Consider the following 13,402-nt stretch of genomic DNA (forward strand, 5'->3'; position numbering starts at 1 on the left):
GGGGAGAGAGTGGGGCAGTGGGATTAGTTTGGGGATTGATACAGGGCTATGGGGAGAGAGTGGGGCAGTGGGATTAGTTTGGGGATTGATACAGGGCTATGGGGAGAGAGCGGGGCAGTGGGATTAGTTTGGGGATTGATACAGGACTATGGGGAGAGAGTGGGGCAGTGGGATTAGTTTGGGGATTGATACAGGGCTATGGGGAGAGAGTGGGGCAGTGGGATTAGTTTGGGGATTGATACAGGGCTATGGGGAGAGAGTGGGGCAGTGGGATTAGTTTGGGGATTGATACAGGGCTATGGGGAGAGAGCGGGGCAGTGGGATTAGTTTGGGGATTGATACAGGACTATGGGGAGAGAGTGGGGCAGTGGGATTAGTTTGGGGATTGATACAGGGCTATGGGGAGAGAGTGGGGCAGTGGGATTAGTTTGGGGATTGATACAGGGCTATGGGGAGAGAGTGGGGCAGTGGGATTATTTTGGGATTGATACAGGGCTATGGGGAGAGAGTGGGCAGTGGGATTAGTTTGGGGATTGATACAGGGCTATGGGGAGAGAGTGGGGCAGTGGGATTAGTTTGGGGATTGATACAGGGCTATGGGGAGAGAGTGGGGCAGTGGGATTAGTTTGGGGATTGATACAGGGCTATGGGGAGAGAGTGGGGCAGTGGGATTAGTTTGGGGATTGATACTGGGCTATGGGGAGAGAGTGGGGCAGTGGGATTAGTTTGGGGATTGACACAGGGCTATGGGGAGAGAGTGGGGCAGTGGGATTAGTTTGGGGATTGATACAGGACTATGGGGAGAGAGTGGGGCAGTGGGATTAGTGTGGGATTGATACAGGACTATGGGGAGAGAGCGGGGCAGTGGGATTAGTTTGGGATTGATACAGGGCGATGGGGAGAGAGTGGGGCAGTGGGATTAGTTTGGGATTGATACAGGGCTATGGGGAGAGAGCGGGGCAGTGGGATTAGTTTGGGATTGATACAGGGCGATGGGGAGAGAGTGGGGCAGTGGGATTAGTTTGGGGATTGATACAGGGCTATGGGGAGAGAGTGGGGCAGTGGGATTAGTTTGGGATTGATACAGGGCTATGGGGAGAGAGCGGGGCAGTGGGATTAGTTTGGGGATTGATACAGGGCTATGGGGAGAGAGCGGGGCAGTGGGATTAGTTTGGGGATTGATACAGGGCTATGGGGAGAGAGCGGGGCAGTGGGATTAGTTTGGGGATTGATACAGGGCTATGGGGAGAGAGTGGGGCAGTGGAATTAGTTTGGGATTGATACAGGACTATGGGGAGAGAGCGGGGCAGTGGGATTAGTTTGGGGATTGATACAGGGCTATGGGGAGAGAGTGGGGCAGTGGGATTAGTTTGGGGATTGATACAGGGCTGTGGGGAGAGAGCGGGGCAGTGGGATTAGTTTGGGGATTGATCCAGGACTATGGGGAGAGAGCGGGGCAGTGGGATTAGTTTGGGGATTGATCCAGGACTATGGGGAGAGAGCGGGGCAGTGGGATTAGTTTGGGGATTGATCCAGGACTATGGGGAGAGAGCGGGGCAGTGGGATTAGTTTGGGGATTGATACAGGGCTATGGGGAGAGAGTGGGGCAGTGGGATTAGTTTGGGGATTGATACGGGGCTATGGGGAGAGAGTGGGGCAGTGGGATTAGTTTGGGGATTGATACAGGGCTATGGGGAGAGAGTGGGGCAGTGGGATTAGTTTGGGGATTGATACGGGGCTATGGGGAGAGAGTGGGGCAGTGGGATTATTTGGGACTGATAGATATTTGTTCGGTAAGGGTAGTAAAGGTTCTGGAACCAAAGTGGGTAGATGCAATTAAGATGCAGATCAGCCATGATCTAATTGAATGAACGAACAGGCTCGAGGGGGGGCTGAATGGCCTCCTCCTGTTCCTGTGTAACAGGCTCGAGGGGGGCTGAATGGGCCTCCTCCTGTTCCTCTGACATGTGGTACCTTACAGTCGTCCTCTTGTTTTTTGTGCTGACAGAGTGGGGAAATCGACATCATCAACAAGAAGACAGGGGATAAGTGCCACCTTAAGTTTGCACCTTACAGCTACTTCTCCCGGGACGTGGCCCGAAAGGTAGGTTGCTGGGATGTTGGACGCGCACGAGAGAGCTCGGACTGAGTGAAGGGACCTCGGCCAGTCAGCACCCCCCCTCTCTCCCTCCAAACTCCCACCTCTCTCAGGAAGGCCGCCTCCTCAACCCTCGAGAGGTGAACCGAGTCCCGTTCACCCATCACCCCCCCTGTGCTCGCTGGACCGACATTGGCTCCCGGTCCTCGTGTTCAAATCCCCTCCGCGGCCCCTCGCCCCCCTCCCTATCTCTGTAACCTCCTCCGAGATCTCTGCCCTCCTCCAATTCCGGCCTCTTGTCCATCCCCTTCCGATTCCCATCGCTCCACCATTGGCGGCCGTGCCCTGAGCTCTGGAATTCCCTCCCTAAACCTCTCCGCCTCTCTCCCCTCCTCCTTTAAGACGCTCCTTAAAACCTCCCTCTTGGACCCAGCTTTTGGTCGCCTGTCCTAATATCTCCTCCTGTGGCTCGGTGTCAAAGTTTGTCTGATAATCGCTCCTGGGGGACGTTTTACTGCGTTAAAGACGCTATATAAATGCAAGACTTATTAAGATGTTGTTCCTCCCAGATATCGCTCATATTTTTTGTTTCTAATTTGTTCTTGGGAGGTGGGCGGAGCTTGCAAGCCCATGTTGGTCGTCCATTCCCTGATTGCTTGGCCTTGAGGCCATGAAGACCCCAACCATCGGGCGAGGGACTGCAGTCGCGTGTAGCTCAGGCCGGGTGGGAGGTGGGTGAAATACTATTCAGTTATTTTCATGCCACCCACCCGCACAATTTACCAGATTAATTGGCCCAGAATCTTATCGGGTTATCAGGAAAGGCTGAACAGGCCTGGGGGCTCTCTTCTCCAGAAAAGAGAAGACTGAGGGGTGACCTGATGGAGGTCTTTAAGATTATGAAAGGGGTTCGATAGGGTAGACGGAGAGAAGATGTTTCTACTTGTGGGGGGAGACCAGAACTAGGGGGCCATCAATATAAGATCGTCACTAATAAATCCAATCGGGGAATTCAGGAGAAACTTCTTTCCCCAGAGAGCGGTGAGAATGTGGAACTCGCTCCCACAAGGAGTAGTTGAGGTGAATAGTGGAGATGGATTTAAGGGGAAGCTCGATAAACACATGAGGGAGAAAGGGATAGAAGGAGATGGTGAGAGGGTGAGATGGAGTAGGGGAGGGAGGAGCAGGAACACCGGGATAGACCACAGTCGGGCCGAATGGCCCGTTTCTCTGCGGTGAAATTCGACGCCAGCTGCCGTTGCTGTAGCGGAGAAATGATGGCTTGCGCGAGACTCGGGAATTGCTCGCGCCATGCCCAGAAGTTCCCAGGACCCTGTGCGCCTCACCTGGGGAACAGAGGCCTCCCCATAATCCGAGCTCCCAACCCCCCCGCCATGTACAATCGGCCGTACTGAAACACTGCCATCGCCGTCGCCGCGTCGACCCAGTGCGGTGCTGGTTCGGTCTTTCTGCGGAGCTTTTGCCGATTGAATCGTACTCTGCCGGAGGAGGCCGCTCGGCCCGTCGGGCCCTGTGCCAGCTCCGTGAAAGAGCTCTCCAATTAGTCCCAATCTTCCCCCCCCCACAGCCCTGTAAATTTTCCCCCTTCGAGTATCTCTCCGATTCCCCCTTTCGAAAGTTATTATTGAATCTGCTCCCTCCGCCCTCTCAGGCAGCGAATTCCAGATCATCACAACTCGCTGCGTAAAAATACGTTCTCCTCATCTCCTCCTCTTTCCCCGATTATCTTCAATCTGCGTCCTCTGGTTCCCGACCCTCCTGCCCACTGGAAGCAGCCTCTCTCGATCTGCTCTATCAACTCCGTTAATCGTCTTAACGCCCTCAATTCGATCGCCCCTGAAACTTGGCCATTCTCCGATCCGTACTGCCACTGCCCCGTCAATCCCAGGGGCTTCCGTTTTGCCAACACGTTTATTAATAGGATCAGAAAATACTGGCACGAGCTCAGCAGGTCAGGCAGCGTCTGTGGAGAGACAGAGAAACGAGTTAGCGGTTCAGGCCGATGACCTTTCATCAGAGCTGGAGACAATTTCTGTAAACCTTCTCAACTTGTCTCTGCACTCACCTTTGGCAGGACAAGTTGGGAAGCCTGTTGGCAAGCATCCCAGCTGCCTTTTTGTTTCGGAGAGGCACGGAGAGCATGGGAGTTATGCTAAACCTTTATAAAACACTGGGTTAGGCCTCAGCTGGAGTATTGTGTCCAATTCTGGGCCCTGCACACTTATAGAATCATCGAAGTTTACAACATGGAAACAGGCCCTTCGGCCCAACATGTCCATGTCGCCCAGTTTATACCACTAAGCTAGTCCCAATTGCCTGCACTTGGCCCATATCCCTCGATACCCATCTTCCCCATGTAACTGTCCAAATGCTTTTTAAAAGACAAAATTGTACTCGCCTCTACTACTGCCTCTGGCAGCTCGTTCCAGACACTCACCACCCTTTGAGTGAAAAAATTGCCCCTCTGGACCCTTTTGTGTATCTCCCCTCTCACCTTAAATCTATGCCCTCTCGTTATAGACTCCCCTACCTTTGGGAAAAGATTTTGACTATCGACCTTATCTATGCCCCTCATTATTTTATAGACTTCTACAAGATCACCCCTTAACCTCCTACTCTCCAGGGAAAAAAGTCTCAGTCTGTCTAACCTCTCCCTATAAATCAAACCATCAAGTCCCGGTAGCATCCTAGTAAATCTTTTCTGCACTCTTTCTAGTTTAATAATATCCTTTCTATAATAGGGTGACCAGAACTGTACACAGTACTCCAAGTGTGGCCGTACTAATGTCTTGTACAACTTCAACAAGACATCCCAACTCCTGTATTCAATGTTCTGACCAATGAAACCAAGCATGCCGAATGCCTTCTTCACCACCCTATCCACCTGTGACTCCACTTTCAAGGAGCTATGAATCTGTACTCCCAGATCTCTTTGTTCTATAACTCTCCCCAACGCCCTACCATTAACGGAGTAGGTCCTGGCCCGATTCGATCGACCAAAATGCATCACCTCACATTTATCTAAATTAAACTCCATCTGCCATTCGTCGGCCCACTGGCCCAATTTATCAAGATCCCGTTGCAATCCTAGATAACAATCTTGGTGTCATCTGCAAACTTACTAACCATGCCTCCTAAATTCTCATCCAAATCATTAATATAAATAACAAATAACAGCGGACCCAGCACCGATCCCTGAGGCACACCGCTGGACACAGGCATCCAGTTTGAAAAACAGCCCTCCACAACCACCCTCTGTCTCCTGTCGTCAAGCCAATTTTGTATCCAATTGGCTACCTCACCTTGGATCCCATGAGATTTAACCTTATGTAACAACCTACCATGCGGTACCTTGTCAAATGCTTTGCTGAAGTCCATGTAGACCACGTCTACTGCACAGCCCTCATCTATCTTCTTGGTTACCCCTTCAAAAAACTCAATCAAATTCGTGAGACATGATTTTCCTCTCTCAAAACCATGCTGACTGTTCCTAATCAGTCCCTGCCTCTCCAAATGCCTGTAGATCCTGTCCCTCAGAATACCCTCTAACAACTTACCCACTACAGATGTCAGGCTCACTGGTCTGTAGTTCCCAGGCTTTTCCCTGCCGCCCTTCTTAAACAAAGGCACAACATTTGCTACCCTCCAATCTTCAGGCACCTCACCTGTAGCTGTCGATGATTCAAATATCTCTGCTAGGGGACCCGCAATTTCCTCCCTAACCTCCCATAACGTCCTGGGATACATTTCATCAGGTCCCGGAGATTTATCTCCCTTGATGCGCGTTAAGACTTCCAGCACCTCCCTCTCTGTAATATGTACACTCCTCAAGACATCACTATTTATTTCCCCAAGTTCCCTAACATCCATGCCTTTCTCAACCGTAAATATTCATTTAGGAGGACGGATGTCCAGGCCTCGAAGAGGGTGCGGAGGAGATTTCCCAGAATGGGACCAGGGATGAGGGACCTCAGTTATGTGGAGAGACTGGAGAAACTGGGAATTGTTCTCCTCAGAGCAGAGAAGGTTGAGGGGAGATTTCCCAGAATGGGACCAGGGATGAGGGACCTCAGTTATGTGGAGAGACTGGAGAAACTGGGAATTGTTCTCCTCAGAGCAGAGAAGGTTAAGGGGAGATTTAATCGAGGGGTTCGAAATCAGGAGGGGTTTTGAGAGAGTAAATAAGGAGAGAGTGTTTCCCAGTGGGCAGGAGGGTCGGGAACCAGAGGACGCAGATTGAAGATAATCGGGGAAAGAGGGGGAGATGAGGAGAATGTTTTTTTACGCAGCGAGTTGTGATGATCTGGAATTCACTGCCTGAAAGGGCGGAGGGAGCAGATTCAATAATAACTTTCAAAAGGGGGGAATCGGAGAGATGCTCGAAGGGGGAAAATTTACAGGGCGACGGGGGGAGGGAGAGATTGGGACTGATTGGAGAGCTCTCCCACAGGGCCGGCCCAGGGACAATGGGCCGAGCGGCCTCCTGCGCTGCAACATTCTACGATTCGATAAAGGCGGGACAATTCCGGGCAGTGAATTCAACATCGAAACGACAGCAGAGCGCTGGGGATGCGAGAAATCGATTCTGTCCGGGTTTGCAACGTGGAACGACCGCCCGAGGTCTGAGCGACTGCGTGCGCGTGTGTTCATTTTTTTTTTTTTTTTCCAATTTGCCACGGCGCAGGTCACTGGCGTCGTGACGGACAGCGCGGGCAAAGCTCACTTCGTCCTCTCAGGCACCTGGGACGAAAAGATGGACTACTCGCGGGTCCTGCACAGCAGCAGGGGGGAGAACGGCACGGAGGGCCGGCAGAAGACGGTGTACGAGACGCTGCGGGGGAAAGAGCTGTGGAGGAAACACAAAGCACCGTGAGTGGAGCGGATAGACCGTCAGGGCGGTTCGCAACGGGCGGGGCGGGGCGTCGTCTCGCTGAAAGCCAGCGGCAGGAGGAGGGGCGGGGGGCTCCGACCCCCCCGCCACCTCTTACCATCGCACACCGTCCCGAGTATCCTTCACCGTCGCTGGGTCAAAATCCTTCCCCTCCCCTGGACCGACACTGACCCCCGGTCCGCAATTGCAAATTCTCAAATCCCTCCACGCCCTCCCGATCTCTGGAACCTCCCAGATCTCGGCCCTCCTCCGATTCCGCCCTCTTGTCCATCCCCCCCTCCCCTCGATTCCCATCGCTCCACCATTGGCGGCCGTGCCTTCAGCTGCCCGGGGCCCTGAGCTCTGGAATTCCCTCCCTAAACCTCTCCCCCTCTCTCTCCCTCCTCCTTTCAGACGCTCCTTAAAACCTCCCTCTTTGACCGAGCTTTTTTGGTCACCTGTCCTAATATCTCCTTACGTGGCCCGGTGTTGGATTTTGCCTGCGAACACTCTTGTGAATCGCTCGGGGACGTTTCTCCTGTGTTGAAGACGCTGTATGAAGGGGAGTTATTCCAGATCCAGGCTCTTCACCTTTTCGAGGGCAACTAGGGATGGGCAATTAAAGGTGTCAACCATGGCTCAGTGGGAAGCATTCCCGCCTCTGAATCATAAGGTTGTGCGTTCGAGTCCCACTCCTGAGCACAAAATCCAGGGTCGGTACTGAGGGAGCGCCGCGCTGTCGGAGGGTCAGTACTGAGGGAGTGCCGCACTGTCGGAGGGTCAGTACTGAGGGAGTGCCGCACTGTCGGAGGGTCAGTACTGAGGGAGCGCCGCGCTGTCGGAGGGTCGGTACTGAGGGAGTGCCGCACTGTCGGAGGGTCAGTACTGAGGGAGCGCCGCACTGTCGGAGGGTCGGTACTGAGGGAGCACCGCACTGTCGGAGGGTCGGTACTGAGGGAGCGCCGCACTGTCGGAGGGTCAGTACTGAGGGAGCGCCGCACTGTCGGAGGGTCAGTACTGAGGGAGCGCCGCACTGTCAGAGGGTCGGTACTGAGGGAGAGCGCACTGTGGGAGGGTCGGTACTGAGGGAGCGCCGCACTGTCGGAGGGTCAGTACTGAGGGAGCGCCGCGCTGTCGGAGGGTCGGTACTGAGGGAGCGCCGCACTGTCGGAGGGTCGGTACTGAGGGAGAGCGCACTGTGGGAGGGTCGGTACTGAGGGAGCGCCGCGCTGTCGGAGGGTCGGTACTGAGGGAGCGCCGCACTGTCGGAGGGTCGGTACTGAGGGAGAGCGCACTGTGGGAGGGTCGGTACTGAGGGAGCGCCGCACTGTCGGAGGGTCGGTACTGAGGGAGCGCCGCGCTGTCGGAGGGTCAGTACTGAGGGAGCGCCGCGCTGTCGGAGGCGCCGTCTTTCGTATGAGACGTTAAACCGAGGCCCCGTCTGCCCCTCTCGGGTGGATGGAAAAGATCCCACGGCCCACTATTGGAAGAAGAGCAGGAGGGAGTTCTCCCCGGGGTCCTGGGCCCCGATATTTATTCCTCGACCAACATCACTAAAAGAAAACAGATGGTCTGGTCGTTTATCTCATTGCTGTTTGTGGGATCTTGCTGTGTGCAAATTGGCTGTTGCGTTTCCCACAATACAACAGTGAGCACACTTCAAAAAAAAAAGTACTTCATTGGCTGTGAAGCTTTGGGACGTCCTGAGATGGTGAAAGGGGCTGGGTATAAATGCAAGTATTTGATGGGACAGTGTAGAGGGAGCTTTACTCTGTATCTAACCCTGTACCTGACCCTGGGGGTGTTTGACGGGACAGTGTAGAGGGAGCTTTACTCTGTATCTAACCCTGTACCTGACCCTGGGAGTGTTTGACGGGACAGTGTGGAGGGAGCTTTACTCTGTATCTAACCCTGTACCTGACCCTGGGAGTGTTTGATGGGACAGTGTAGAGGGAGCTTTACTCTGTATCTAACCCTGTACCTGACCCTGGGAGTGTTTGATGGGACAGTGTTGAGGGAGCTTTACTCTGTATCTAACCCTGTACCTGACCCTGGGAGTATTTGATGGGACAGTGTTGAGGGAGCTTTACTCTGTATCTAACCCTGCACCTGACCTGGGAGTGTTTGATGGGACAGTGTCGAGGGAGCTTTACTCTGTATCTAACCCTGTACCTGACCCTGGGAGTGTTTGACGGGACAGTGTAGAGGGAGCTTTACTCTGTATCTAACCCTGTACCTGACCCTGGGAGTGTTTGACGGGACAGTGCAGAGGGAGCTTTACTCTGTATCTAACCCTGTACCTGACCCTGGGAGTGTTTGACGGGACAGTGCAGAGGGAGCTTTACTCTGTATCTAACCCTGTACCTGACCCTGGGAGTGTTTGACGGGACAGTGCAGAGGGAGCTTTACTCTGTATCTAACCCTGTACCTGACCCTGGGAGTGTTTGATGGGACAGTGTAGAGGGAGCTTTACTCTGTATCTAACCCTGTACCTGACCCTGGGAGTGTTTGACGGGACAGTGTAGAGGGAGCTTTACTCTGTATCTAACCCTGTACCTGACCCTGGGAGTGTTTGACGGGACAGTGCAGAGGGAGCTTTACTCTGTATCTAACCCTGTACCTGACCCTGGGAGTGTTTGACGGGACAGTGTAGAGGGAGCTTTACTCTGTATCTAACCCTGTACCTGACCCTGGGAGTGTTTGACGGGACAGTGTAGAGGGAGCTTTACTCTGTATCTAACCCTGTACCTGACCCTGGGAGTGTTTGATGGGACAGTGTAGAGGGAGCTTTACTCTGTATCTAACCCTGTACCTGACCCTGGGAGTGTTTGACGGGACAGTGTAGAGGGAGCTTTGCTCTGTATCGAACCCGTGCTGTACCAGTCCCTAATGCTGAAAAATGTTGGGGGGGTGGGGGCGTCGGATGCGATGCTGCTCACGGTCGAGCAGCCCTCCGACATTGTGCAGGAGGCTGGTGCCCAGAGGGACCATGGCCCCGATATTGAGGGAGGGAATTGCTTTGAATGAATGCAGGCCTCTCATCCCCCTCTTCTCCTCCCCCTCTCCTGTCCCGCCAGGGAGCACGCCGAGACCATGTACTACTTCTCGGAGCTGGCCCTGACCCTGAACGAGCCTGAGGAAGGGGTGGCTCCCACCGACAGCAGGCTGAGGCCCGACCAGAGACTGATGGAGAACGGCAGGTGGGACGAGGCCAACATGGAGAAGCAGCGTCTGGAGGAGAAGCAGCGGGCCGTCCGCCGCAAACGGGAGTCCGAAATCAACAAGGCAGCGGAGGACGGTGAGGGCGTCTCGGGGAGGGGAGGGAGGGAGGGAGAGACCCCGACCTCCGAAGTCCCCCATCGCCTTCCCTCAATTGGTGTCGGCTGTCTCTCCCTTGCTGTCATGCGACTCGGCCTCAGGGTCGTGGGTTCGAGCTCGAGCTCATAATCCAGGCCGACACACTTGGTGTCGGCGCTGTGGGAGGGCTGGGAGTGTTTGATGGGACAGTGTAGAGGGAGCTTTACTCTGTATCTAACCCTGTACCTGATCCTGGGAGTGTTTGACGGGACAGTGTAGAGGGAGCTTTACTCTGTATCTAACACTGTACCTGCCCTGGGAGTGTTTGATGGGACAGTGTAGAGGGAGCTTTACTCTGTATCTAACCCTGTACCTGACCCTGGGAGTGTTTGATGGGACAGTGTAGAGGGAGCTTTACTCTGTATCTAACACTGTACCTGACCCTGGGAGTGTTTGATGGGACAGTGTGGAGGGAGCTTTACTCTGTATCTAACACTGTACCTGACCCTGGGAGTGTTTGATGGGACAGTGTAGAGGGAGCTTTACTCTGTATCTAACCCTGTACCTGACCTGGGAGTGTTTGACGGGACAGTGTCGAGGGAGCTTTACTCTGTATCTAACCCTGTACCTGACCCTGGGAGTGTTTGATGTGACAGTGTAGAGGGAGCTTTACTCTGTATCTAACCCTGTACCTGACCCTGGGAGTGTTTGATGGGACAGTGTAGAGGGAGCTTTACTCTGTATCTAACCCTGTACCTGACCCTGGGAGTGTTTGATGGGACAGTGTAGAGGGAGCTTTACTCTGTATCTAACCCTGTCCCTGACCCTGGGAGTGTTTGATGGGACAGTGTAGAGGGAGCTTTACTCTGTATCTAACCCTGTACCTGACCCTGGGAGGGTTTGACGGGACAGTGTAGAGGGAGCTTTACTCTGTATCTAACCCTGTACCTGACCCTGGGAGTGTTTGATGGGACAGTGTAGAAGGAGCTTTACTCTGTATCTAACCCTGTACCTGACCCTGGGAGTGTTTGATGGGACAGTGTAGAGGGAGCTTTACTCTGTATCTAACCCTGTACCTGACCCTGGGAGTGTTTGATGGGACAGTGTAGAGGGAGCTTTACTCTGTATCTAACCCTGCACCGGACCCTGGGAGTGTTTGATGGGACAGTGTAGAGGGAGCTTTACTCTGTATCTAACCCTGTACCTGACCCTGGGAGTGTTTGATGGGACAGTGTAGAGGGAGCTTTACTCTGTATCTAACCCTGTACCTGACCCTGGGAGTGTTTGATGGGACAGTGTAGAGGGAGCTTTACTCTGTATCTAACCCTGTCCCTGACCCTGGGAGTGTTTTGGAAGGATTACATTAACCCCTTGCTCCTCCCGTTTGCAGGTCACCCCGCCCTGGATTCCTCGTACCGCCCGCTGTGGTTTGAGAAGGAGGAAGACCCTTTCACCAAAGAGATGGTTCACATGTACAAGGGCAGCTACTGGGAGGCGAAAGAGAGGCAGGACTGGCAACTGTGCCCTGAAATCTTCTGACGCCCGCTGCCCACCGCTGCTGTGTGCGTGTGTGTGCGCGACGGACTGGACTGGACGGGACGGGACGGGACGGGACGGACTGTACCAGACTGGACTGAGCGTCCTCCTCTGTATTGATTCCCGAGGGAGGAGGAGCATCGACAGCGAAGGATCTCCCAAAACCCCTCTTTTTTTTTTCCCCCCCCCCGCCAAAGCCGTTGGGGCGGGGGGAGGGGGGCCATATTACCCTGTTGTAAAATGGCTGCCAATATATTCTATAAAAAGTAATGTTATTGGGTTACTTTCCAAAACCAGTTTTCTTTTAACCGATTCCCTATTTCTCTTTCTCCCCCCCCACCCCCGCCCCTCCTTTTACCGTTTTATTTATCTCTTCCGGCGAGCGGAGATGGGGCTCACGCACGTACCGGGCGTTTTTTTGCGACGGCTGCTGTCGATGATGGCCGCGCCTTGGCTGGCGATATTTCCGTGCCTTTTCCCAGCGTGGGTCCACCTTCGGAACGCGGGAGGTGGGGGCCGGGGGGCGGTCTGGGTGTAGCTATTCGGCCTTGGGGGGCTGCCTTCAGCTGGAAGTTGTCAGGATCTGGCCTGGGGGGGGCTGAGAGACAGACTGAGTTGAGAGCTGGATTTGCAGCAGCAGTCGGACGTGGGGGAGGGTTTTGTCTGTTCGCTTTGTCGGGTGAAGACTGATAAGTGGGAGAGATGTTCCCCTCGCAAGGAGAGGGACTGCGTGGGCTTTTAACATGGGGCGGTGGCGGGAAGGGTTTGGGGCTCATCGTTCCCCAGGTTGCAGGGGATGGCTGAATTGTCAGCCCTGGGTGTCTCTTTCTCTCTCTCTCTCTCTCTCTCTCTCTCTCCTCTGCATCCAAAAGTCCTGGGTTGGAGCCCCCACTCCATAAGCCAGGCCCACACTCCTCAGGCGCCAGTCGGCTCGGAGGGTCGGTCCCGAGGGAGCGTCGGAGGGTCGGTACTGAGGGAGTGCTGTATTGTTGGAGGGGTGGTACCGAGGGACTGTCTGAGGTGCCACCTTCGCGATGAGACGTGAAACCAAGTCCACGTCTGCCCCTCTCGGGACGACGCAAAAGATCCCACGGCCGCTATTTCGAAGAGCAGCAATGGGGGGGGGGGTTGGAGATCTCCTTGGTGTCCTGGGGCCCATCTTTATCCCTTGACCAGCATCACTTTTTCAGAAAAAAAACCACCACAGATTATCTTTTCATTTATCACATGGCGGTTTGTGGGATCTTGCTGTGTGTAAATCGGCTGCTGCGTTTCCCACGTTCCAACAGTGAGCACACTTCAATAAAAAGTACTTTGTTGGCTGTGAAGGGCTTCAGGGCGTCCTGGTGAAAGGCACGACGGGGAGGGGAGTCTTTCTTTCCAATGGTTTGACGATGGGAAGGAGCCGCGTCGCAGGGAGTCGTGGGTTCGGGGATTGAGGGAACGGAAGGTTTCTTGGTCCCTTGATTGGGGAGGGAGTGGGATTGTCCCGCGGGAGGGAGCGGGGTCGTCCCGCGGGGGGGGGGAGGAGTGGGATTTGCTGGTGTTTCGACATTGTCAAAAGAGCCAGCCAGTGAAGC

General features: G+C 54.3%; 1 protein-coding gene across 1 annotated transcript in view; it reads left to right on the top strand.

Moving 5' to 3' along the window:
- LOC137311312 (oxysterol-binding protein 1-like) overlaps positions 1–13,150 on the top strand; it is a 39,900-nt gene extending 26,750 nt beyond the window's left edge. The window contains exons 10-13 of the mRNA XM_067978600.1: positions 2,009–2,104; positions 6,804–6,988; positions 10,067–10,287; positions 11,677–13,150. Coding sequence (XP_067834701.1) covers positions 2,009–2,104; positions 6,804–6,988; positions 10,067–10,287; positions 11,677–11,825 — 651 coding nt within the window. The 3' untranslated portion in view covers positions 11,826–13,150. The remainder of the gene's footprint in view (positions 1–2,008; positions 2,105–6,803; positions 6,989–10,066; positions 10,288–11,676) is intronic.
- Positions 13,151–13,402: the final 252 nt, after the last annotated feature.

The sequence above is a fragment of the Heptranchias perlo genome, unplaced genomic scaffold, assembly GCF_035084215.1.
Source record: "Heptranchias perlo isolate sHepPer1 unplaced genomic scaffold, sHepPer1.hap1 HAP1_SCAFFOLD_325, whole genome shotgun sequence".
Classification (NCBI taxonomy): Eukaryota; Metazoa; Chordata; class Chondrichthyes; order Hexanchiformes; family Hexanchidae; genus Heptranchias; species Heptranchias perlo.